At 46.8% G+C, this 27740-nt stretch overlaps 1 protein-coding gene across 3 annotated transcripts in view; it reads right to left on the bottom strand.

Moving 5' to 3' along the window:
* Positions 1-27740, bottom strand: part of HUNK (hormonally up-regulated Neu-associated kinase) — a 109658-nt gene that overhangs the window by 59886 nt on the left and 22032 nt on the right. The window contains exons 1-2 of one of the 3 annotated variants that reach the window (XM_068270485.1): positions 5966-6398; positions 5056-5296 (exon numbers count right to left, since the gene is read on the bottom strand). In XM_068270485.1, coding sequence (XP_068126586.1) covers positions 5056-5295 — 240 coding nt within the window. In that variant the 5' untranslated portion in view covers position 5296; positions 5966-6398. The other 2 variants (XM_068270486.1, XM_068270484.1) reach the window with 2 other exon arrangements.

The raw sequence follows: 27740 nt of genomic DNA, 5'->3' as shown, positions 1-27740 counted from the left end.
TGAAAACCACTGCGCCTGCGTTGCCGTGTCCTCGCTTACTCTGATATCACCAGGAGCGCATGGCGCTGGCACAGACCATACTGGGCCTGCGCAGTACGCTCCTGGTGCCATCAGCGGGAGTGAGGACACGGCAACGCAGGCGCAGTGGTTTTCAGACTTTAAAGTCTGAAATTCCAGAAGTGTACCAGAGGCGGGACCGTAGCATTGGGGAGTGGCTGCGCGGGCACATGATGTCTGCAGGGGACCATTAGAAGCCCCGGGTAACTTCAACTCATTTTCCTCTGACCCCCCTACAGTGTCCCTTTAAAGAATGATCGTGGAAAAGGGGGTATTGGCTACTTTAGAAACTTATTTTCAAAGAGTAACTTTAACCTCAAACTTGAACGACATCCCAAAGATATACACAGATAAAACGAGAGAAGATGGGATGGCTGTTTGTACAACTTCTGTTCTTGCATACTCACGTATGCGCAGTACAGAGTGGCTCGCAGTCTGACACATCGGTCGGAGACTGCTAACAGTGGATCCAGCGATGGAATGCGGGGACCGTTGGAAGAATGGTAAGGCTCTATAGGACCCACAGCCTTCCCTCACCTTAGGTGAGTATCTGTTATTTTGTTTTATTTATGCTTCATACAACTCCGTCAGTGATACTGCTCCAGATCACAAGAACAAATATTCAAAATAAAAAAAAAATAAAAAATATCTGCAACTGCTGATATAGCTCTGACACAAAATAAAGGAAGCACTCAGATCTTCTACTTCCAAGATTATATTTTTAGATCGGTGAACGGAGTTGCGATTTAATTGTAGTTACATAAAACTCACAGCGAAGCAAAACTCTTTTGAAAGCGTGAAGAGGCGGCCTGTGCATGACCCCAGCAACTGCCGGGGGGTCAGAAACGTGATCACGAAAAACAGGTATCACTGACTTCATTCTTCAGAACAGAAAAATGATCCGGCTGTGACTTTCATGGATTGCATTAGATGGTGCGCTGCAATCAAACATGAAATTCCTGCATTTCAAATGACTCTGGTGACAACCTACCTACAAGGCCCTCTATGTACCACACCAGCACTCATCATCTGATACTGCCTGGTCCAATGAATGAACCCACTATAGAGGCCAGTGTTCTTGTTTTCTGACTCAGCCAGAAGAGGCTTGTGAAGTGCAGGGCGTTGCGTTCCTGGAACTTAATTATACGCCCACCAGCACATTGTTAAACAGCCATTGTTCGGCCAGGTGTGCGGTGTACAAAGTGTCACAAGGTGTGCATGTGCTGAGAGGCCGGAAAAGAGCTACAGGCACATCTCTGCTAGCAGGGACCACCGAAGAGTAAATTAAACTATAAATTAAATCTGTAACAGCAGTCACACCCACCTCTTAAAAACATGACCCCCCGGCTGGGTAAATGAAAGGACCACGATCGCAAAAATTATATAATAAAATGATATAATTTACAATACATGTATATGCATACTTATAAGAAGTATATTTCTCCCAGAATAAAATGAATTATACATTACTTTCCTCCTATGATGCTGTCATTTACAGTATGCAGTACAAATCTGACAGATCTATCAGGTTTTGGACTAGTCCATCTCCTCAAGGGTGAATCTCAGGATTTTCTTTATTTTCAAAAGCACTTAGTGAATGGTAGTTGCTCAATCCAACGGACAAAAAGTGCGCAAATGACAGACATCTTTGTGTAGATTCTTTCCAGGGATTGCTTTTATAAAGAATAAAGGAGATACTGGGAACGCCCCATGAGGAGATGAACTAGTCCAAAACCTGTCAGATCTGTCATATGTTTACTGCCTACTGTAATGGACAGGAATAGTAACTTCAGTAACTTACACTGAATTTTAATCTGAGGCCTGGAACCCACTACAAAACGCTATCGCTAATCGCAGTCGCTAGCGTTTTGTTTGAGCAGTTTGTAAGCGATTTCCTGAGCGGTTTAGGGAGCGATTTTAAAAAGTGTATCAATTTGCCAGCAGTTGTGTAAGCGATTAGTGGTTTAAAGTCTGATTGGTCCTTTCAATTCATTTTAATTTTGTTACAGTGTGCAGTAACTTCAACACGCTAGCAAAATCGCTCCATGCAGGTTTTGATGAGCGATTATATACTTTACATTGAAGCACAAACGCTAACAAAATGCTGCATGTCCTGCGTTTGCGATTTTGCTAATCGCTTCTGTGGAATTTGCACCATACATTTACATTGGCGGAGCGTTTAGGGAGATCGCTAGCAATTTATCACGCTCCCTAAACGCTCAAAAAAAAAACAAAACACTCTATTGGGTTCCAGCCCTGAGAGAAATATACTACTCATAAGTATGTGTACAAGTGTATTTTAAAAATGTTTTGAGACAGTGGTGCTTGAAACAATATCTCTAGATGCAGCTGCATGTTCTTTTTATACACAGCGAACCCCCAAGTGGGAGCTCTCTATGCCACAAGCTGCTTCCATACTGACTAACCAACCAATGCTACATATGGTAGCTGTTATATGGAGTATTGAGGAGTGTTAGGCTACTTTCACACTGACACTTTGCGTGCTGTCAGACAATATAATCGCATAGCAAACGCAATGTGATCATACTGTAATGGCACGGTGCCACTGGGAACTGCTAATGCACCGCGGTGCCTTTTCAGCAGCTAAGGGGACAGTTTTGGTTCTTAGTATCTAAACTGGGTACCCTGTAACTGTGTCCCTTAAAGAAAACCTATACTGAAAATTAAAAGTCAAAATAAACATACACAAGTCATACTTGCCTCCTGTGTAGTCTACTCCTCAATCTATTTTTCCTCTCCTGCGTCTTGTTTGTCCACTGTGATCAATAGAATTCTCCGTCCACCATTTTGAAAATGGCTATTACCCCATAACAGCTTCCGGTTCAGCACACTGTTCAAACTGTAACATTGCCCACTTGAGCCATAGGGAAACATGGACACATCAGTTCTCCTCTCAGCTGTAACTGACAGCAACTGATATATAACTGGCAGCAACTGATATATTTCAGTTCTGACAAAATGTTGTCAGAACTGGAAGGGATCACTGTAAGAAGAAAATGGTGAGCTTCTGAGAGGAACTGATGGCAAGGTAACTATGTAATGTTCATTTGAAGTTACCTCATGTGTTTATTTTAAATAATTTTACTCAGTACAGGTTCTCTTTAAAGAGAACCTGAACTCAGAACTTCCTATTTGCTCTAAAAGATAAGCAACAGCATAATAACCTTGACATAAAAACATTTATGTGTTGCAGCTGATAGAAATCCTGCAATAAATCTGCAGTGTGTCTGCTTCCTGCTTTCATGGAAGCAGACATAGGGTTAACATCCTGTGTTTACAAATTAGATGCTGTGCCCAGGACTGCCTCCTGTGCGTACACAGCTAAGAGATCAAATTACAGTTGTGATTAGTCACAGATGAGGGGGAAGTAGGCTAAACTTTCTAAATGCATACAAGGTAGCTTAATCTGTGTTTTCCTTGTGTCCTGTGCATGAGTTCAGGTCCACTTTAAAGTTCAGTATAAAGACTCCAGTTAACTCTAGCCATACATGTACAAATGATGTGAGTTGTCCTCCTCAGTTCCAGTCTGCATGATGCTGGGCTGTGTGTATCCCCACAGATGCAATAGACGGATCTGTCACCATCTGAATCGCAGATAGCTTGGTGTGACAATCACCTGTTCATCAGAAATGGCTGGGAAGATTGTCAGCTGATACCATCAGCCAATAGCAGGGCACACATAGGAATGTAACATACAGTAACTTCAAGGCACTTTGAAAAATGATAAGGAATTCACTTTACCCATCAGCCATAGCGGCACATTACAAAAACATGAAAAACCCATCCACTGATCTCTCTGGCAGACTAAAATCATTTGTCACCATCTATAGTAGTCTTCTAAGGTAAAAGCTGTCCAGTCTTTAGCTTCCACAAACTCATGTCTAGCAGCGCAGAGCATTATAATCTAGATCTGCCTTGTTCGGTTTATTTTGATTGAAATTGACAAAGTTCACTTATTTCCATCCAGTCAATCAACAATTGCATGATCCTCTTCAAGGGACCAGACCAAAAAATAATTTTATACATTTTTGTCGGATTCTGCCGGAGCCTTCGAGCAGTGGCCACCGACCAGTTCCAATTTCAGGTGGAAATTGAGAAGTAATTAAAGTAAACCTGAGGTGAGAGTGATATGGAGGCTGCCATATTTATTTCCCTTGAAGCAATGCCAGTTGCGTGGCAGTCCTGCTGATCCTCTGCCTCTAATACTTTCAGCCATAGACCTTGAACAAGCATGCAGCAGATCGGATGTTTCTGACATTTTTGTCAGATCTGACAAGGTTAGCTGCATGATTGTTTCAGGTGTGATTTAGACACTACTGCAGCCAAATAGATCATCAGGGCTACCAAGCAACGGGTATTGTTTAAAAGGAAATAAATATGGCAGCCTTCATATTACTCTCACCTTAAACCCAATGTGATCCACTGATCAATGCTGCTTGCTCAGTATTGCAGCAGTCTTGATAGCTTTGTCAGAACAAGCAATAAATGGACTATAAAGTGAAGTGCATGCTGGGAGACAGATCGTGTGAATCGGCCAATGAATGATCGTTCCATTATCTATCCTTCACGATAACTATGTGACATGAACGAGGCAATGCGTTGACAGGCTATACGATAAATGATCTGATCGTTGAACAATGCGTAATGTGCAACAAGGGCCATAGACTTCGCTAACACATTGTTTCATGGTGAACATTTATTAAACAATGAACGATTATGTACCAATGTGATCTGTTATGGCAGTCATTTAAAACACACGAGAATTGTCACAGATGGATTGGCTAAACCCATCGTTTGCTAAATTTCTTCCCGTCGAGATCTACACGCTGCGTTGTTGGTCATTCGTTTTCCGCAATACAACTTTAATCATTACAACTGGATATTAACAAAGCAATGAAACAGCAAATGACCATGATAGAAGGTACATCACCAGATAACAATATGCTAGAGATAGAATACTGGGGGAAAGTGACTTACCCGCTCTCCGGTGACCACATGGAGACCCTCTCGGACTTTGGCGAAGGAGCCCTCTCCCAGCTTCCTCCCGATCAGGTAGTTGCCCACTCTCTTGGTGTGCTGGAAGTTGCGCAGGGTCTCCCGGGACACGTTGCTCACACAGGTTGGCAGGAAAGACTCTTCCACTTGCACTGGAGCCTTCTCACCAAGCAGGAACCTGGGGGGAGACTCACTCAGCCCGTCCCCAGCTGCAGCCGGCATCCTGGAGGAGACAGAGAGGAGCCACAAGTGAGAGAAGTCCTGCTGGATCCACTGGGTAAGATTAGACAGCAACTGAAATTCTAGCAGGTCCGAGAAACGCACAGCAGTGTGAGCTCAGATGGGTGCACAGCCCTGGTAAATGCACAGTAATGAGACATCCAGTGGATGCTAAGCCTTGACAGATCTAATCAGCCTACAGAAATGAAACACACAGCAATGGGAGCTTGGATGGCTCCAGCACTGGCACAGCCACTACAATTAGGAATACACCCCTGGCAGATCTATAGAGTCCACATAATTGAGTGATCTAGTGGGTGTGTGTTCCTGGCAGGTCCACAGCAATGAGAGCTGTAGTGGGTACTGAGCAAAGAGACACCTACTGGGGGCAAAGCAGTGACAGGACTAAACAGTAGAAGTAACTGAGCGACCTCCTTGGTATGCACCCCTAGAAGATCCACAGCAATGAGCAATCTAGTGGATACACACAACCCTGACAGTTCTAGAAGGTCCACATGCAGTACAAGATCATTTCGGTAGTCCACCCTAGACAATCCACATCAATGGGTGAATAATTCTAGAGGATCAACAGTGTATGGAAGAATGAATTCCACAAGTCTGCAAGTCCTGGCTCACCCAACAGCCCTTCACAGTGGTAGAGAGTTCCACTGACCTGATAGATCTCCAGAATCCAGGGGGAAATGACCATCAGTCAGGTCCAGGCAGCTAGCAGCACACTATGCACAGGTCCAGGCAGCTAACAGCACACTCTGCACAGGTCCAGGCAGCTAGCAGCACACTATGTACAGGTCCAGGCAGCAGCACAGTATGCACAGGTCCAGGCAGCCAGTAGCGTGCTTTGCTCAGTGTGCTTTTTATCAATGAAGTGTAGCAGGCTGAGAAAGAGTGGGTGGCTGCACTACATGCACATGATCCCGGCCGCCTGGAGTCAAAGCAATGAATGCACAGGCAGGAGAGAGGGAGGCAGGACAGAGGTGTCTATAGAGCCTCATTCACTCCCCATGTGCAAGTAATGTAATGCCATCACAGGCGGCGGGGAACAGATGTGATCTCCGCACAGATCTGCCCCCTCCTCTCCTCTGCAGCCAGCCAAAAGCAAAGCTTCGGCTGCCTCCCAACACTACTGAGTCACCTCTTTATTCCGCGGGGAGGCGGAGAGGCCAGCAGACAGACAGCGCAATGGTCAGTCCCTGTCCCTAATGCCTGGCCGCTCAGGAATGTACACAGATATTACACGCCTCACCTGTGGGGGGCAGTCAGGAATAGCTACTAATAAATAATGCACTGACTGCATATTCTCAAGTTAGGGTAAAAAGCTAAAGGGACGCTATAATTAGTTTACTTGCATAACTAGTCCGTCATGAAAAAATACAATTATTTAACATATGAAGATTATGCAGTATAGATTATTTTCTGCGTTAGCTAACTTTCTAGATACTTAAAGGACAACTGTAGCGAGAGAAGGATATGGAGGCTGCATCACAAAACGCTATTGTTGTTGTAAACACGTATTTTTTGCTGTACATTTTTGCAGTTTTTAAAGCAATCGCAATAAGCGCTTTTTGTGCATTGCAATCGCTCAAAAATCTCAAAAAAAAAGCTTCATGCACCACGTTTACGTTTATTACGAATCTCCGGCAATCGCAGAAGTGGGATCACTGCCATATACTTTACATTACACTAGCGCTTTTAAAACATTGTCAGATCTGACAAGATTATCTGCATGCTTGTTTCTGATGTGATTCAGACCCTACTGCAGCCAAATAGATCAGCAGGGCTGCCAGTAAATATGGCAGCCCCATATCACTCTCACTTCAGTTTTGCTTTAAGGTGGTCGTACATCTAGAGATTTTACAGCCCAATCGACCATCCGATTCAATAATTCTATTGAAATCGTGCAGCCAGCAACATGTCCACCCGATCCATGATTCGATCGATTTGTGTAATTTCTCACTTGTCCTTCTTTCCGGTGTCATCTGCTGTCACCCTTGTTACCAAGCGCCTGTATCAAATGGCCCCATGTTACAGCATTTACGGTAACCAGCGTGTAGGTGGAGGACACCAGCCGGGAGAGAAGATGAAAGCGTGAAATGTAGATGGTTGCTTGCAAGTAGGGCTGCTCAAATCCGGATCCGGGAGATACCCGGATAGTTGCTATCCGGATATCCCCCAGTAAACCTATGCGGGGTGGGCGGGGGGATCAATTTTACCTGTCTGACGTCTTCTTTGTCCGTCCCTCGGCGCCTCCCACGATGCGCTCCACGTGCGTCACAAGATTACAATCAACCCGGAAGGAGGAGGTGTTTGTAATCACGTGACCGTCGCTTGAACCGCATCGTGGGAGGCGCCGAGGGACGGACCGAAGAAGACGTCAGACAGGTAAGATTGACCCCCGCCCACCCCACACAGGTAACTGGGAGATATCCGGATAGAACTATCCGGATGTCTCCGGATCCGGATTTGAGAAGCCCTGCTTGCAAGCATTTGTCGCACAATATTTGTGGAACGGCTACAAAGGCCTGGGTCTTGGGCATAGAAGAGGGTTTGCTCTATACGGAGGTGGAGCCTATACATTAAAACCTGAGGCAACAAATGGTGAACAACACATGGAGCAGCTTTACATGAAAGAAAAGGACCAGTTCACATGGATGTCACATGTGCTGTGAAAATGGAAGGATAGCCAAAAGAAAGATGTCCTAGGGGTGGAAATCTGTCCATGCATTGACCACACTGGATCTTTGCGTATTTCAATGACTGGTTGGTTGTTGTCTGTGGACTACTACATCCTACTGTCAGAGCCGGTTCAAGTAACAATTGGGCCCTAGGGCAAAATTAGCTTGGGTCCCCTGACCAAAAAGCGTCATTAGAGTCCCTTTGTTGCAGCCAAAATTCCCTCCTGGGCTCCTGAGCTGGCTGCTGACCCTCCCCCAATCACCTCCCAACTTAACAGACTCTACAGAGTCCCTGGGGAGCAACAGTTAAGATGGGGAGGGACAACTTGGGGGCCCCTACAGGCTCTGGGGCCCTGGGGCAATTGCCCATTTTTTCCTATGGTAGCTCTGGCCCTGCCTACTGTCCAACTCCCCTACCTCAGGGTTCTATGCCACCTCCCCCCTTCACTGACCCCTACCAGAGATGCAGTTGAGCAGCAGGACAGGCCACGCCTCTTTTCCCAAAAGACAACATGGCTCAAGACAGGGCCAAAGGATGATTCAGAGCAGCTTTAGTAATTAACATAATGTGAATATTCAAAACGCTATTCAATTGAATGGGCTGTTTACCAACAACATAAAAAGTTACGATTTGCAAGCTATTGACCTGCACATTGTAGCCAGAGATCACCACTTTCAAAACAAGCTCCCCTTTCCTCCATTCAAGACTTTGGCATTAGCAGATAATTTATAAATATGAGAAATATTCACTTTATGGTCAATAATCACTACCAATGAAGGCGATCATTGAAAGTCGCAATCCCTTATAAATGTGGCGATCAGTTCATCTGGTCATGAAATGTATTAGATTAATTTTTATTATAAAGCACCGACACAGTGCTTTATAATAAATAAAAAAAATCATCTAATAAATAAATTTGTCTTCATTGAGGTTAGCAACCTCACTTTTTTCTATTTTATTTGGTTTTAACGTATTTTATCTTATCTGGGCACCTCTTCCCCCTTACCTTTCTCCCCAGGCCGTTTTAGCCGGGTGCTGGACCCGGCTGATTTTGTTGAGCACCCGTCTGACATCAGCTCATCCCTTCATCCTCCTCCTATGAGTAGCGCCAGCCCTGAATTCCCCCATCATGCCCCACCCAGGTACTTTTTCGTGCCACCCAGCTGGAAAAAAATGATGGGGAGAACACTGGACAATTTACAGATCTCCAGAAAAGTATCGTATCGGCTTCTCAGTCTGCCATATGTTCTATTTGCCACATGCGGAGCGGAAGGGTAAACAGAGGCAGAAATGTCGTAATGAAAGCAATTGTCCATTTGCTTTAAAAATGCCCAGCAAGCCTTCAGCATTCTCATTATGTTCTTCCATTCATACGCGCCACACTGGCCAATTCTGGATGATTCAGCTGTTCTGAGTCTTGGCCAAAAGACTACATTAGCAACAGCAATGTTTGACAATAATGATACACAAAAGCAGTTCTAGTACCCCCAACATCTGATTAGCAGCAGAAGCTGTTTATTTGCTATGCCTATACTAGCAGGTGCGAAACTACAGGGGAGCAGCCACGGCAACCGCAGGGGGGACCAGAGTTGTAAGGGAGCCCCAACCATTACTTCACCTCCTCCGATAAAGAGGTTCATCCTTCAGGTCAGGTGTTTTGTGGTGACACTTGTTATGGGTGTGAAGATTTTGATGACCACACTTGTTTTATGACCCTTGCAAGGTGACCTCCCACACTGTGAGGGTCAATAGGGGTAGGCAAGGGACAGGGTGTGAACATTTGGGGGCCCATCAAAGTCTTGCTGGGGGAGGCATGATTTGTAGTTACTGTTAATACTTGTATTAAGATGAACCAGTATGGCCCTAAAGCCAGCCATACATAGGTCAATAGCACTTCAGTGTTCCTCTTTATTTTGACCAGCTCTCTGTTGCAAGGTAGGCTAATAACCTTAGGCTATGTCAGAGATCTGCAAACTTGGCTCTCCGGCTGTTAAGGAACTACAAGTCCCACAATGCATTTGCCTTTATGAATCATGACTGTGGCTGTCAGACTCCCGCATTGCATTGTGGGACTTGTAGTTCCTTAACAGCTGGTGAGCCAAGTTTGCAGATCACTGGGCTATGTGGATATATCAGTATTAATTGCAAATTGCAGTTTGTAAATAAGCGGTCAAAATCATCAGCTACTGTATCAGATTTCCAAACTATATGCAATAGGCAACACATTATCCACAACTCTGAAAATTAACATCTAACTTATTCTCTCTATTCTACAGGAGAAAGAGTAGATTGTAAGCCTCTGGCAGGGTCCTCCACTCCCTAGTGTAATCTACAGGATCATGTGCTCCTGTCCTATGACAGCCTGTACTTGTATTACTGGGCCTACCTAACCAGCCCATATTGCATGATCATGTATTTTGTACAATTTGTATGTATAACTTTGTTCTATGTGTATAACCCTACATCCTTGTATCATTGTATATATTTATTGTCCAGCGCTGCGTAATATGTTGGCGCTTTATAAATACAATAAATAATAATAATAATAATATTACAAAATTCTTCTCCTTCATCCATTTTCATGCTGTCAGCTTGGTAAAGATCAAGCGACACGACAAACTTGAAATCTGAAATCAATCAGACATTTATTGATCAGCCAGGTGGGTGGGGTTATAGGGAACTGAGCACCATTTTTAGCACCCAGGGCATCTCACTAGCATATTAAAAATGCAAGCTAACAATGTGGCTCATTAATAAAAGAAAACCTTACATTTTACCTTTTCTTTTTACATTTAAAAGTTTAGCAGAGGGTTTTATTACCCTACCTCTGGGCCGGACTGCAGAAATTTCAGGCAGATAAGGACTGATGTAATTATTTTATTGCACACATTATCATGGAGCAAACAAAACAATAGCTTTCATCAGCAGGAGGGGGAATAGGACACTGTTCTTCAAAGAGTTTAGAGAAGTCACAGTTGCTATATTCCCACCTTCCCCAGGATAAATAAGGGGGGGGGGACATGGCAGCTCCTATAGCTAGTAGAAACCAGGAGAAACGGCAGAAAAAAATTATGCTTGGTTCGCTTTAAACGGATTACTTTAGCATTTGTGATGTAGTGACATCAGAGAGGCCAGAAACAAATCTTCCATTTTTACAGTCCTCAAAGGGCCAACTTTACGGTGGCAGTTGAAAGTATAACATCAGACAGGGCCATAATATACAGAGTACATCCATGTGGTTGTCATTTAGGTTGGTAAATAAAGCATCTCTTGCCCTCTCATTCCAACCACTTGTTTCTTTTCTTCTTATTTTTGTAAGCAGCGCGGCTGGTGAGCGGCGGTGTAATTTACCGGCTAATTGTAGGCAGGCTGTATTTTTATAGGCCCCTGTCTACAAATATCTACCGCTGGCTGTGTGACGGCTTTATAGCCGTGACGTGGGCCGAAGCGCGAGGCTGTGGCCGGCTAAGTGCGGCTCCTATTAAACATATATAAGAGCAGGGAAATGCTGCTGGCTTTACATTTATGTTTCATTCAGGTCAACAGACACTTTAACAACAGGGTGTTCTGGTTAATGGTTGTGACTCGGCAGCTCTGAGAAAATAATGAATGTAAATAGTGTGGCTGCAGTAAGTGGCTTGTTCCCTAATAGGTAGGATGATTACACAGGGATACTGCGACAGGCCACACTGATGTGCGTCTGCCTAACAACCTGTGCAACATCATTACCAGGTGGTATTCTCATACGTACCAAAGCAGACTTATACATGTATTGTTTAACATGCACATATGGATTCAGAGCCGTGGCTTGGTTGTGAACCATTCCAAGTTATGGTCCTTTTGGTAATCTGAGGTGGAGAGGGGTCAGAGAAGGTGGCAGATGGGCCCTTTTCCATAGCTCCCAACTGTCCCTCTTTTGGAGGGACAGTCCCTCTTTGGGAGCCCTGTCCTTCTGTCCTCCTCATTTGTCTCTAGTCTTTCTATGTAAATATATATATTTCTCTACTATAAAATGTGTTTGATTGACTCTAAGCTTTATTCCCATCCTTTAAATTGATATATGACTAATTTTAAAATGTTACTATGAAGGAAAATGAACCAGGATAGAAAGGACCAGTGTGGTTTGAATGATAAAACATATTTATCTTATGAAATCTTTATGGTATGCGTGACTAGGGTTGTGATGGGTCGTGGTCAGGGGTGTGGCAGGGGCGTGGCTTAAGTGCTTTTACACCCACTAGGCCGCAGGCACATGCTTAGGTTACCCTGTGGATAATCCTGCTCTGATGTGATCACATATGGTGCTGTGCTCTACATAAGGCGGGAACGCCTCTGAATTTGTTATCACAATGAAACAGAGGCGCCAATCAGGGTAAAACAATGTTAAAATGAATAAAAAGTTGTGGAATTGTTACTCACCTCCTCATGGAAGTCAACACGAATTTTAGCAACAAAAACTTTAATAGTGTACTCCAAAATATGCCACTGAATTTGTTGTGGTTGGAGAGAGCTGCAACCTGGTGTTGGTTCAGTAGGAGGCAGTTGTAATAATTACTACTATGTGAAGCATTTAAAGAGTTAATCATTGCCTCTATACTTCCAACATAGAAGCGGCAGTGCTAGGGCATCAGCAGTAAGGGCCCTTTTCCACTAGCAATCGCTAGCGTTCACGCTGAACGCTAGCGATTGCTGAATCGCAATTACCGGCGATTCCCCGACGTTCGCGGCCGCGATTTTGCTATGCTATGCACTGCATAGCAAAATCGCGGCAATAATCGCTCCGCCGCGCGATCGCGATCCGGTCAAAAACGAATCGCGGTAGTGGAAATGACCTACCGCGATTCCTATGCTAAAAGCAAACTGTAGCGATTTGACAAATCACTAGCGGTTTGCGGTTTTGCGATTAAGCAATCGCAAACGCTGTAGTGGAAAAGGGCCCTCACAGTGTTGTAAAGTAGTATTTGGAGGGTGGGGGGGTGGGTCTCGGCAGTGCAGTACTTGCAGTTGTGAACAGTCAGACTAGGAGCAACCACTGAATATGGGTAGGTAGCTTTAAGCTACATTCATAGTAGGTCGTTGTGTTGCCCTACTATGAAGCATACTTTCTACGATACATAGAAAGTATGCTTCATTGCAACTGTTAATGCGCACCTTAAGTAACCCAGGGATCTGGAGTCGGAGTATACAGTAGGAGTCAGAGCAATTTTTGGTACCTGGAGTCGGTGGTATCATAAACTGAGGAGTGGGAGTCGGATGATTTTTGTACCGACTCTACAGCCCTGGTAGTACCACAATGCATGCACCACTTTATGCCAACGGATCCCACAGCACTGCTAATGCATTGATGTGAAGGCACCATTAGGATATACTTGCATTGTTATTATATTTTCCAACGCATTGCCTCATTGTGAATGTAGCCTGACACCCTCAGAAGGGCACAGCTCAAATAGCACTATCCAGTGGCTGGATAGTGTACTGGTAAAGGACTTGGCTTCTGACACAGGAGACCAGGCTTTGAATCTTGTCTCTTCCTGTTCAGTAAGCCAAAACCTATTCAGTAGGAGACCTTGGGCAAGACTCCCTAACACCACCACTGCCTATAGAGCGTGTCCTAGTGGCTGCTGCTCTGGCACTTTGAGTCAGAAAGGAGAAGAGTACACTTAAAGACCAGCTAACACCGATAGGCGGCGGCTGGTCGTTTGTGGTTTTACATGGAAACGGCCGCTCTTCCATGTCAGTTCACGGAGGGTGTCTCCGTAAATAGCCTGCGAGCCTCCGATCGCGGCTCGTGGGCTAATTGTAAACACGCGGGGAAGAAATCCCCGCTGTTTACATCAATACGGCGCTGCTGCGCAGCAGCGGCGTAAAGAAGATCGGCAATCCCCGGCCTCTGATTGGAGGCGGTACAAGACGGATCGCCGTCCTGTGCCGCCCAGATCCGGAGGAAGAGGAAGGTAAGGGGAGGGAGCATGCAATAACGCTGCGGAGGGGGGCTTTGAGGAGCTCCCCCGCTCGGCCACATGGAGCGGCGGCGATCAGACTCCTCTCCCCCCCAGCAGGTCATCCCCCATTCCCAGTGGGGAAAAAATGGGGGGAAGTCTGTTCGCCCTGCCTAAACCACGATCTGTGCTGCGGGCTGGAGAGCCCACGCAGCACAGATCAACCAAACACAGCCCGGTCCTTAAGTGGTTAAATGTACTGTATCTTGATCAGAGCACTGCTTCTTTGCACAGTCCAGTCAGCATGCCTGCATTTGATGGAGCACCCAGAATCCTGGTCTGACTAGCAGGGCTGCCCACACAGAATCTGCATGGCACCACTGCTTGGACCAAATAACAGCCTTTTCCCACATTTCAGATGCCTCTGTAGCTGGCCATTATGCACGTTGCCTATTATTCCCTCATGTCTTGTCCAATTATGAAGCACCAGGCAGTCCATATCAAGGGTCTTCCTTGGAGGAAGGAGAACATTCTAGCATCCTTTTGTGATGGGATGTAGAGAGCAGCCAGCTAAAATGTCACTGTGGAAGCTGCCAACACAAAGGCTGCACAGAGGCACTTGAAATCCATGATATTGCACCTCTATAATTAGCATGTGAGTGCAGAAGTGACAGACAGCCTGGATGTGACACTTTGCTTTTTCTGCTTCTGCTTTCCCAAATCCAAGTCTGCAGTATTTTAACATGTGTTTTACTAATCATTTAAGTGGATAACCCAACAAAGCCAAACGTTAATAGTAGTTTCAGGCAAAGCAGAGAGCGATTTTGTTATTATCATTATTGTGTATTTATAGAGCGTTGATATCATCTGCAGTACTTTATTAAGTATGCAGATATGTCACTTACTGTCCCTTAAGGTGGCCACTAACGGTCCAATTTCTAGCGAAAAATCGTTAGAGCAATCAGAAATTCTGATCGGATTGGTTGTAAATAATCTCCATTGGTGGACACAATTGATTATGAACGAGTGAAAAAAATGTCGTCCGAATGACTTTTCGTCTAACCAAAATTTGGATTTTCTTGTTGGTTGTGATAGATAGGAAGCAAAGATTGGTTCGTTGATGGTGTAGTGAACGATGTATTCACTGGCGTAACAATAGGGGATGCGACCCCTGCCGACGCGGGGGGGTCCCGGGCCCCCCTCAGGGACTTTTGGGGGGCAGGAGGGGTCGCAGCATAAGAGGAGAGTGTGGCAGATCGGTGGGGAGGGGGGAAATCCCCCCCCCCCTCACCTCGGGCTCTCCTCTCAGCGCTCCCCCTCCTGCAATCATTGGTGGTGTTTGTGGCAGCAGCGGCGGTGGCGGCAGGATAAATACATTACCTCCTTCTCGCCGGAGGACTTCCGTTCTTTAAGTGCTTCATTCAACTTCCTGTGTAAACAGGAAATTGAACTTCGAGAACGGAAGAGCTCCGGCGAGAAGGAGGTAATGAGTCATCCTGCCGCCACCGCCGCTGCTGCCACAAACACCACCAATGATTGCAGGAGGGGGAGCGCTGAGAGGAGAGCCCGAGGTGAGGGAGGGGAATTCCCCCCCCCAACCGATCTGCCACACTCTCCTATTATGCTGCGACCCCTCCTGCCCCCCAAAACGATTTTTTGCTAGAAATTGGACCGTTAGTGGCCAGCTTTAGAGCAGGGCTTTTCAACCGGTAGTATGCGTACCACCAGTGATAATTTGCTGTTGGCCAGGTGGTACACTCCAAGTTTGACTGCCACTTAATTGCCTGCCTGCCTGCTGCTTGTCCTGGTCCCGTCCTGTCTCCACAAAGTTTGACTACCCCTTGCTCTCTCCTCACTGTGCTGCCCTGCAACATAATTCAAACCTCAGATCAGCAGTGAGGAGACAGCCAGGTGAATGGTGCACAGTGATGGCGGGTAAACTTCAAACACAGGAAGTGACTTCACTGCTTACTTCGTGTCGTCACAGCACCATTCGCCCGGTTATCTCTTCACTGCGGCCGGGTTCCTACTGATCTGAGCTCTGAACTATTCCGCAGGACAGCACAGCAAGGAGTAAGTAAGGGGGAACTGAACTTTGTGGTGAATCACTGCCCAGGTATCTGGTGGTGGGGAGAGGCTACTTATACTGAAGAAGGGAAGGGATCGAGGAACTGGAAAGGCTACCTATATTGGCAATCTGTAGGCAAGCAATCTAATTTTAGTCCTTGTTCCCACCAATGCCTCCTGCAATTTCTCTCCCATATGCCCCCCTTTTTATTAAAGTCTACCTGTATGAAAAAACTGCCCCTGGGTGGTACTTCCCTCTGGATCTTAAATAGGCTTCCCCCTTCCTCCTCAGTAGAGGGGATCCAGCGCTGGGGCCCCCAAGGATCTCCTTGTTGACATGACGTGCGCAGCAGCGGCTATCCGATTGGGCTCCAGCAGAAACAGCCGAGCCCGATAGGGTCAGATCTACTGCACAGGCACAGTGGTGGTACTTGACATTTTTCAGGCGATACAAGTGGTACAATTAGTGAAAAGGTTAAAAAGCCCTGCCTTAGAGGACAACTTGAGAGAGAAGGTTCCTGGATGATGTGAGCAGTTTTGCCAGCAACAGAAAGAAAAGTAACACACAAAAAAACAGCACTTATTCAATTCCCATGTTCTCCTTAGTATTCTCCTAACTGATTTTCTCACATCACACCTTATCAATACATTTCACTAAATTTATTAAGGTACAGAAAACTAAAAAATAACCTCCCTAACAGAGGTGTAATGATAAAGAAACTGAAGCAGCTGGAATGCCCAAAATAATCTAAAATACTTAAAGCGGAACTGAACTCAGAACTTCCTCTCTGCTATAAAAGATAAGCAACAGCATAATAACTTTCAAAGAAAAACATTTTTTTTGTTACAGCCGATACAAATCCTGCAATAAATCTGCACTGTTTCTACTTCCTGCATTCATGGAAGCAGACGTATTGTTAGCATCCTGTGCTTTCAAATGAGCTTATCTCTCTTAGCAGTCAGGTGACACAGGGGAGAGATCAAATAATAACTTGTGATTAGAAACAGGCTAACTCTGTAAATACATACAGGGTGCATTTCTCTGTTTTCCTTCTGTCCTGTTAAAGTGAACCCGAGGCTTGTATCGAAAAGGAAATACCTAAGAAGAGTGATGCCTCTGGATCCTGTAGAGGCTTCTCTGGTCCTCCACCCCCACGCTCACCGATACCCTGTAGGGCAGGGGTAGGGAAGCTATGGCTCGGGAGCCAGATGAGGCTCTTTTGATGGCTACCTCTGGCTCACATACAAATCAGTAGGGGTTGATTTACTAAGCTACACTGCTCAAGCAGTAGTTTAATGTAGCATCACAAATAAAATTTTCAAAGTAGGCTTATGAGACTGCTGTAGCATGCGCTACTAACTTACTCGCGATACCCCAAAACGAACGGCTGCTCTAATTGTCCCACTCTGGACCCTGTCAGGTCCAGTGACTTTGTAGGATGAGATCTTCGCACTTTGGCCCAATAGGCTGCCTGTCAAGTGACAGGCAGCCTATTGGGCCAATCAAAGTGCAGGGATCTTGTCCTACAAAGTGGATCAACCCCCAAGTCAGCTAGCTAATTGTACAAGCTGTTAGTCGGTATTTCTCCTGTCTGGCTCTCAGGGAAATTGCTGATGTTACTGAAACCCAAGAGAAGCTGAAGACGTGTCTGACACTTCCGCTGCCCGGCGGATCAACTGTATACACCTCACCATGGCAACAGGGACGTGAGCCCTCTGCTGCGCATGCGCACTGTGCCAGTTTGAAACATATTGTACGGCTCTCACAGAAATACATTTTAAAATGTGAGGCGTTTATGGCTCGCTCAGCCAAAAAGGTTCCTGACCCCTGACCTAGGGTCTAGAAGATCTGGGCTATGTTCCTCTTCAAGCATGAGCGTGCTGCACCCGCAAGAGCACGGCCCAGCATGTGTAGTAATAGGTAACATGTTTCATGGCATTGCCCTGCTTCCTCGGATCAACCAGTAAATAGTGCTGGACTGCTAAGGCTAAAGGTCATGAGTGCCTCACCTTCAGGAATTCAACTTGGTGTTTAGTGCTTTATGTGCATGTGCTGTACTGTGTGCCTGGGGTGCTTTGATCAGTAGGGAGCAGTGAACAATGGATCACATTCCACCTTAATGAGCTTAATGAGACAATACTTGCAACCATCAAGTGCAATATAACCTATTGAGTTGCCCTACCTTAGGAGACAGTGGCCATTGCCCCATAAAAGGTCATGGAATGATCTCTCATAAAACAAAGGACTAATTAAATAAAAAAAAGGTGGATGCTGTTCTCACTTGAATCAACCAGATCTTTATAAGCTGGCCCCATGTGATTAAGTATAATCAATGAAACAGTCAAAGTCTTACATGCGTCATTGTACTCTTAAGAGTAATGTACAGCATTCTATTCATTTATGTTTACAAGCTTAGTTCTGCCAAACAGATATTTAAATCCGCCTTTTGAGCAAAACTTAAAACCAGACAGGTGTTAACAGCAAATGGAACACAAAGTTGTCAGAATTACATAAATGAGTAGCTGATCTGTTCGTGTTAGCGTTGTCCTTTTCTCATAGACAGAGGCGCTATTCGTGCTACTGACGACCTACTGTTTGTCCCCTATCTTATTGCCTGATGAAGCGGGCTGTGCCTGCGAAACGCGTTGCATCTTTTGGGGTACCAATAATAAATGTATTTGTTTAATTCAGACAGTATTTTGAGTCTGCTTTCCGGAGCACTTCCATGCTTTCCGGAGCACTTCCATGTGACCAGATAGCCACAGACCGGAATTCAATGGAGGAGGCACCCACAGAAAATAAGATGGTTAAAAAAGAAGCCTATGCAAAATAGTCTCTATAAACAAGTTTTATGCAAGATATAATAACAACTTGCAATTGCTCAGCAGCATGGTGGCATAGTGGATAGCATGCTTGCCTTGCAGTGCTATCCCTGGTTTGAAACTCAGCCAGGGTACTATCTGCAAGGAGTTTGTATGTTCGCTTGTGTTTGATAGGGATTCGATTGGTAGAGGCAGGGCCAGATTTTCCATAAGGCCCTGTAGGCACATGCCTACGGGCGCCTTATGTGGGAGAGGCTGCCCCCTCCCCCCCCCCCCCCCCCCCATCAGATCACTCTGACCTCAGGATCTTATAGTCTAATCCTGCCTCATATCACTGACCTCAAGTACTTACACCTTAAAAGATACCAGAGGTGACATGTGACATGATAAAATAGACATGGGTATGTACAGTGCCTAGCACACAAATAACTAGGCTGTGTTCCTTTTTTTCTTTCTATGCCTGAAAGAGTTAAATATCAGGTATGTAAGTGTCAGTTCAGGAATGGGTCAGACAACAGTGTGACCCTCACTGATAAGAAATTACAACTATTAAACACTTTCCTAGCAGAAAATGGCTTCTGAGAGCAGGAAAGAGATAAAAAGGTTCAATAGTTCATAGATTTTAGCTCTGGCATACTTCAATGAATGTGTCATTGAGCAAAAACAATAAAACAGTAAAAACTTAAAAAGTAGACTTAAATATAAAATAAAACTGTGGCATATCTTAAAAATTCATTTTTAGGAGAAGGAGGATAGATACAATTGTTTATTTCATTAGTTTCTTTTCACCTCGGTTGTCCTTTAATCCTCGTCTCTTGTTACTAAGGATGGCATGAGACAGTGATTAGAGTGTAAGATTCTAAGGACAGTTAGTGACATAAGGCAGGAATTACAGTTCAGAATATTTTTACTTGGGGTGTGGCCTGTGTTGAGGGGCGGAGCTTAGGATGCCAGAACGCCTGTGCCTACAGGCCTCTGAGTTATAAATCCGGCTCTGAGTCTGGATAGAGGTATGGTAGAGTTCCTCTGAGGGACAATTAGTGAAATGACTACATTCGACTTGGTAAATCGCTGTGGAAGACGTCGACGCTACTGTATATAAATAATAATTAGCGTTGGGTTTCAGCCCTGTCACATGGGGAGCTATACCGATCTCTCTCAGTGATAGAGATATATTTTAATCATGAAATGTTTCCCTAGAAGGCCACACTGAGGAATGCACCCATCAAGACGAAACTCATTTGCAGGTTTCGCTTGGAAAGAGATCCCTGCAGGCATTCTTACTGACACAAAGCTCGTACCTCCAGGTCGCACAAACATTGCTTGAAATGAAATGCAATTACTTTTAGCATCAGAATGGGATCTGTTGTAAAAACAGTGGGATTAGGCAACATGTTGAACTTGTCTAGGTGAAAGCAGACATGACTGGGGCTTTAGGCTGAGGAGATGAGCCAGAATCTCACTCTGTGCATCACTAAACATGTACACATGTGTAAAACGTACTCTTCATTCTGTTCTGGGTCAGAAACGGTTCCAAGCCGTTTGTGAAGTCTTGTCGGAGAGGGAGCGGAGATACATCTGGTTTACAGCAAGCGGAAAGCATACAGAGCTGGAACCGCATCAGGTCATGGAGGGTTTGATGTATGGACTGAATGTATGTTTCTATATAGCATAAGAGAGGATGATGGGAACCAGACTTACCACGGGTCCACATCTCCATTTCTAAAAGTGTAACCCTTTAAAGGGCAACGTCAGGCCACAAGTGGAACTGATCAAAACATTTTACAACGTGCACCAGTTATACAGATCTGGGAACTCAGCAAGAGAACTGTTAAAGAGGAACTGTAGTGAAAATAACATAATGAATAAAATTGCTTATTTTGTAAAATATTAATTTATATATTATTAAGTAAATGTTTGTCCATTCTAAAATCTTTCCTCTTCTTGATTTACATTCTGAAATTTATCACTGGTGGTGACATCTTTAGTCCAGCCAGGTGATCTGTACGGAATGTTCATTACTGAGAGTTCTATGCACAGAGGGAGGCATTGCTTGCTTGGCAGTTGGAAAAAGCAGTTATTTCCCACAATGCAATGAGGTTCACAAACAGCAAGCTGTCAGGACCTTGGTGATGACATCACACTGTGGGAGGGTGTAACGATCGGTGTAACACAGAGAGGGTCTGATTATTGGTGATCTGCAGTATCACCAAAAATACAGATATATACCGTACCTGATTACCGTACCGGACTGCTGACATTCAAATCCCTGCACAATCTGGGCCCTGGATACATGAAGGACTTGCTGAAGCTGCACCACACCTCTGGAGACAGAGCCTTCTGTCATGCTGCCCCTACTCTTTGGAACTCCCTACCACATCCAGTAAAGACAGCACCATCCCTGGAGCTATTCAAATCCAGACTGAAAAGCCACCTGTTTAGCCTGGCATTTCCAGATTTATAAAATTCTTCCTCTGTACCACGATGGTCGGAGCCATGCTTATGCGCTTTGAGTCCCACGGGAGAAAAGCGCTTTACAAATGTTATTTGTTGTTGTTGTTGTTGATTATTGATGATCTGCAGTATCACCGATAATCAGATATATTACTAACCTCTGGACACCTGAGTAATATGAGTGTTTGGTGCAGGGGCGTAGGGCCTGTGGTCGCAACGGTCGCCACGGCGACCGGGCCCGGCTCCTGAAGAGGCGGGGGAGGGGCCCGGGGGGGCCCATGTCTTTTTGTGGTGCCCGTGCGGCCCGTGCGGCCCGTGCGCGCTATTGGGAGTGGGAAGCCGCAGCCGCGGCGAGGGCAGCCCGACCTCTCCCTCCCTTCCTCTCCCCGGGGCCCCCCCCCCCCTTCAAATGCAGAGTGCGCGGCGCACGGAAGCGCTGTAGTAGGCTGAACTCACCTCCATCCCTGCGTTCCAAGCGCCGCTGATCTCCTCCCGCTGTATAGATGCTGATACACAGTGCTTCCGGCTAAACAGGAAGCAGTGTGTAACAACATCTATACAGAGCGGGAGGAGATCAGCGGCGCTTGGAACGCAGGGATGGAGGTGAGTTCTGCCTGCTACAGCGCTTCCGTGCGCCGCGCACTCTGCATTTGAAGGGGGGGGGGGGCCCGGGGAGAGGAAGGGAGGGAGAGGTCGGGCTGCCCTCGCCGCGGCTGCGGCTTCCCCCTTCACTATGGGGGGCACCTACCTAATCCTGGGGGGGCAGCTACCTACCTAACCTATCCTGGGGGGGCAGCTACCTACCTAACCTATCCTGGGGGGGCAGCTACCTACCTAACCTATCCTGGGGGGGGCAGCTACCTACCTAACATATCCTGGGGGGGCAGCTACCTACCTAACCTATCCTGGGGGGGCAGCTACCTACCTAACCTATCCTGGGGGGCAGCTACCTACCTAACCTATCCTGGGGGGGGGGCAGCTACCTACCTAACCTATCCTGGGGGGGGCAGCTACCTACCTAACATATCCTGGGGGGGCAGCTACCTACCTAACCTATCCTGGGGGGGCAGCTACCTACCTAACCTATCCTGGGGGGCAGCTACCTACCTAATCTATCCTGGGGGGGCAGCTACCTACCTAACCTATCCTGGGGGGCAGCTACCCACCTAACCTATCCTGGGGGGTGGGGGCAGCTACCTACCTAACCTATCCTGGGGGGCAGCTACCTAATCTATCCTGGGGGGCAGCTACCTAATCTATCCTGGGGGGCAGCTACCTAATCTATCCTGGGGGGCAGCTACCTACTCTAATCTATCCTGGGGGGCAGCTACCTACTCTAATCTATCCTGGGGGGCAGCTACCTACTCTAACCTATCCTGGGGGGCAGTTACCTACCTAATCTATCCTGGGGGGGCAGCTACCCACCTAACCTATCCTGGGGGGCAGCTACCCACCTAACCTATCCTGGGGGGGCAGCTACCTACCTAATCTATCCTGGGGGGCAGCTACCTAATCTATCCTGGGGGGCAGCTACCTACTCTAATCTATCCTGGGGGGCAGCTACCTACTCTAACCTATCCTGGGGGGCAGCTACCTACTCTAACCTATCCTGGGGGCAGCTACCTAATCTAACCTATCCTGGGGGAAAGCTACCTAATCTATCCTGGGGGGCAGCTACCTAACATATACTGGGGGGCACCTACCTCATCTAACCTATCCTGGGGGGCAGCTACCTAATCTATCCTGGGGGGCAGCTACCTAATCTATCCTGGGGGGCAGCTACCTAACCTATCCTGGGGGGCAGCTACCTACTCTAACCTATCCTGGGGGGCAGCTACCTACTCTAACCTATCCTGGGGGGCAGCTACATACTCTAACCTATCCTGGGGGGCAGCTACCTACTCTAACCTATCCTGGGGGGCAGCTACCTACTCTAAGCTATTCTGGGGGGCAGCTACCTATTCTAACCTATCCTGGGGGCAGCTACCTAATCTAACCTATCCTGGGGGAAAGCTACCTAATCTATCCTGGGGGGCAGCTACCTAACCTATACTGGGGGGCAGCTACCTAACCTATACTGGGGGGCACCTACCTCATCTAACCTATACTGGGGGGCAGCTACCTAATCTAACCTATACTGGGGGGCACCTACCTATCTAACCTGGGGGCACTTACTTGTCTAACCTGTATTCGGGGCACCTAGCTAGCCTATACAGGTGGTAACTATACTGGCTACCTATATTGGAGGCACCTACCTAACTAACCTATACTGGGGGCACCTATTCTGGCTACCTATATTAGAGGCACCCACTAGCTAACCTGTACTGGGGGCACCTATCTATCTAACCTATACCGGCGGCGCCTGCCTATCTAACCTATACTGGGGGCAACTATACTGGCTACCTATGCTGGAGGCACCTACCTGGCTAACCTATACCGGGGGCAACTATACTGGCTTACCTATGCCTGGCTACCTATACTGGGGGGACCTATAGCTGGCTATAGGGATTTGGATATGTGTGTGCGTCGGGTGTTGCCAGGGGAGGGGGGCTGTTGTTGCCGTGGGGGGGCCACATCCAGATTCCGCATCGGGGCCCAGAGGTTTGTAGCTACGCCACTGGTTTGGTGCAACAGTAATACTTTAAGGAACAATATCTGGAGGACAGGTACAAAGGCAGTAAGGAATACTGCACTAGGGAATGAGTACCTTCCAGCAGCCTGAGAATCTCCCGCAGGGAGGAGTCAGACTGGGAGAGGAAAGGACCAGAGCGTGAGTGACACCAATAGGAGGATGTCACTGACTGATCTGTGAACTATCTCTAAACTGAGGAGATAGCTCTCAAGGTCAGACAAGCCAGGTCGGCAACACACGGACATACAAAGTACAAAGACAGGAGGCTGATTCGGTAATCCTAAGGCACGCAGGGTTAGACAACAGAGTATCAGATATAGCAAAGTACCGAATCAGTGAACAGAAGAGTGGTCAGGAAAGCAGTAAGTCATAACAGATAATGAACAATGCCTAGTCTTGGGTGTGAGCTCCGTGATCATCAACACCCTGGAACTAGTCTGACATATAACAGAATGGTAACACAAGTCCCTAATCTTGGGTGTGAGGTCCTTGATCATCAACACCCTGGAACTAGTCTGAAGTATAACAGAATGGTAACACACGTCCCTAATCTTGGGTGTGGGGTCCTTGATCATCAACACCCTGGAACTAGTGTGAAATATAACAGAATGGTAACACAAGTCCCTAATCTTGGGTGTGTGGTCCTTGATCATCAACTCCCTGGAACTAGTCTGAAGTATAACAGAATGATAACACAAGTCCCTAATCTTGGGTGTGAGGTCCTTGATCATCAACACCCTGGAACTAGTCTGAAGTATAACAGAATGATAACACAAGTCCCTAATCTTGGGTGTGAGGTCCTTGATCATCAACACCCTGGAACTAGTCTGAAGTATAACAGAATGATAACACAGATTCTGACAATAAGGTCTGAGTGCTTCCACGTAGTGATCGCAACGGCAGACAACCAGCGAATGACCAGCGCCCGGTATATATAGCACAGCGCTCTCCAGCGCCTCCCCTAAGTGCTGGACCAATGGGAACTGGCTGAATCGTCAGCTGACCGGCTTGGTCAGCTGACTCCCTTCTGGCTGTCATAAAAGTTCTGCCTCTCAGCGCGCGCGCGCGTCCTTCTGAACCTGTGTGGACTATCAGTCCCAGCCACACCAGACATGTGTTGCGTACCACCCGCCGCGCTGGACGCGGAACCAGCTGCACCGCTATCAGGGCATGCGGCGGTTTCTCCGCGTTCAGCCATACTGGCAGATGTAGGCCTACGCGTGCAAACCGCCGCGTTGGATGCGGAATCAGCCGCCTTGTTCTGAGCACATGCGGCGGCTTTTCCGCGTTTTCTCACAGAGGGGTTTCGAAACAATATCAGCCATACAGACTACCCCTTAATGATCTATCTGAGAAAAAGTAAGGATTTTTCATGAAAATGGGGGCATCAGCTACTGATTGGAATGGAGTTCAATCCTTGGTTAAAGTTCCTCTGTTTCTGTCATGTTCCTTCTCTTCAGGAGCATACATTTGAAATGGGCGCCGGTAGACTTGGGCGCAGGATACAGCCGGTATATGGCTGATCCTGCTTCTGCACAAGTCCGGGCCGTGTTAATTACTATTCCCCCTCCAGGCCGACGTTACTCACTGAGAGCACTATTGATGTGATTCCTATTAAAGTCTATAGTGGCGCTGATGGAGGTGTGGCAGGGGGGTGGCTTAAGTGTCCCTCTTTCTCATCTCAAAAAGTTGGGAGGTATGTAATTATGAGTGGTCTGCTGCCTTCCTTGAGGGGTGGTGCCACACGCTGCTACTAGCTGTTCAGTGTTGTTGGATGCTGTAGTGGGTTGTGGTAGATGTTCACTTTAATAACATAAAGCACATGCTAAATGGTGAATCTTCACTGTCCTCTCGGCTGTCCCCTCTATAGCAACAGTACCCGTTGCTCTGGAGTACTGATGCGATGCTTCTGTACAGCACTTATTTCCTATGCTGCTGCCTGCACTCACTGCTGACAGGTGACACTTTCGGTGCATGTGCTCACCTTATAATGCCTTGTGCCCAGGGGTGTCCCCCTGTAGTTATGCCCCTTGCTTGTGCCCAACTAAATGCACCTGTATTTTAGGCTATACATCACACAGCAATGTCTACAGGCCAAAGAAAACAGCTGCTCATGCCCATGTGTGGCAAGCCGGCTACATTAGATGAGCTGCTAGCCATTTCACCGAAGAAGAATCCTTGGCTCAGTCTGAACAATACAGAAGGTCCGCACACTCAGTCTCTCAGAATAAAGCTTAGTTTATTCGCATATCGTGACAACAGTCCATTCAAAACAAACCAATGACCGTTTTGGGGCCACAGCGGGTCCCCTTCGTCAAGGTATCAGAAGAGAATGGTAACGATTCTGCTCTGATACCTTGACAAAGTGGACTTGTTGTGGCTCCCGAAACGGTGATGGGTTTGTTTTGAATGGACTGTTGTCACGATATGTGAATAATCTAAGCCTTATTCTGAGAGATTGAGTATGCAGACCTTCTGGATTGTTTGGATTGCTACCACTATGGTCCAGAACCTTGGAAATGGTGTGCGACCCTTACTCTGCTCTTGGCTCAGCCTGGACTGCACATCTGACCAGTGGCTGAACCTCCTCTTGAATATGGATGTGTATGCAAGCTACCCCTTTGTGAGGTGAGTGGTTAATGTGTAACAAGCCTGGGGGAAGGTGGGGGTCGGCCTTTGGATCTCTTCCAAGGAGGTCAGCCAAGGCTTCAGCCTATAGAATGTATATATATTGCACGTCTATTTCCTCAACTCAAGTCTGAGCATGTGGTCTGAGATTATCATCTGCTCCTCCAGAGTTTTATTAACTCTTCGCTTGGCGTAATGGCAAACAGATCCAGCAGCACGTCTCGTGATGACGTGATGTGCCAGCGAGGAATATTTACTTGCCTAGAAAGCTGGCTGCCTCATGCCAGCACCGAGCTTCACTGCAGACACTTTGCTAACACGTTACAGATGTGATCACACTTTGGCAATCACACTGCTGGGCGAGAAGTCTGAAAATCTGCATTCTGTTGTTTACTACATCCTGGTCTGCTGCTTAAAGACACAGAAACCCAACCATTCCAGGTGCGTTCAGGCCTGGCAATGTAAGGCCTAGTGCACACCGAGCGGTTTCTGGAGCGATCCGCCGGCCGCATCCGCCTGGAAAAACGCTTGGCTAATGTATTGCAATGGGATGGTGCACACCGGCGGTTTGAGGTTTTTGCCAAGCCGCAAACGTGCCTCCTGCTGCGCGTTTGCGGTTTTCTGAACCGTTTCGTCCTCAATGTAAAGTATAGGAAAAACGCAAACCGCTCTCAAAAACGATACTTCAGAGCGGTTTGCCAGGCATTTTTGTTACAGAAGCTGTTCAGTAACAGCTTTTACTGTAACAATATGTGTAATCTGCTACACAAAAACGCACCCAAAACCGCTAGGTATGTTTAGAAAACCTCTCTAAACATACCTAGAATCGCTCTGAAATCAGCTCCCAAAACCGCTAGCGTATTGCGGATCTGCTAGCGGTTTTGGTGTGCACTGGGCCTAACAATGAATGAGGAAACACGGTTTGCCTGTCGAGCAGGCCCGGCCCTAGACTTTTTGCCGCCTGAGGCAATTCTCAAAGAAATCGCCGCCCCCCCCCCCCCCCCCAGCCGTGTGTGTGGGGGGGCGCCCGAGCTGGAGGGGATAGCGGGCAGGAAGGGGGTATTGGGCCTAGCGGCGGGGAGGGGGGTCGGACTCCCCCTCCCTCGCCTGGGTCCCCCGTCCTCCGCTCCCCTCCAGCTTTAAAAAGGTCCGTGCTGGCTGCAGCTATTTGTAAGAGGCAACAGGCGGGGATTACTCACCTCTTCCTCATT

Source organism: Hyperolius riggenbachi, chromosome 2 (genome assembly GCF_040937935.1).
Source record: "Hyperolius riggenbachi isolate aHypRig1 chromosome 2, aHypRig1.pri, whole genome shotgun sequence".
NCBI classification, from domain to species: domain Eukaryota; kingdom Metazoa; phylum Chordata; class Amphibia; order Anura; family Hyperoliidae; genus Hyperolius; species Hyperolius riggenbachi.
This window is presented reverse-complemented; position numbering and strand designations above follow the sequence as displayed.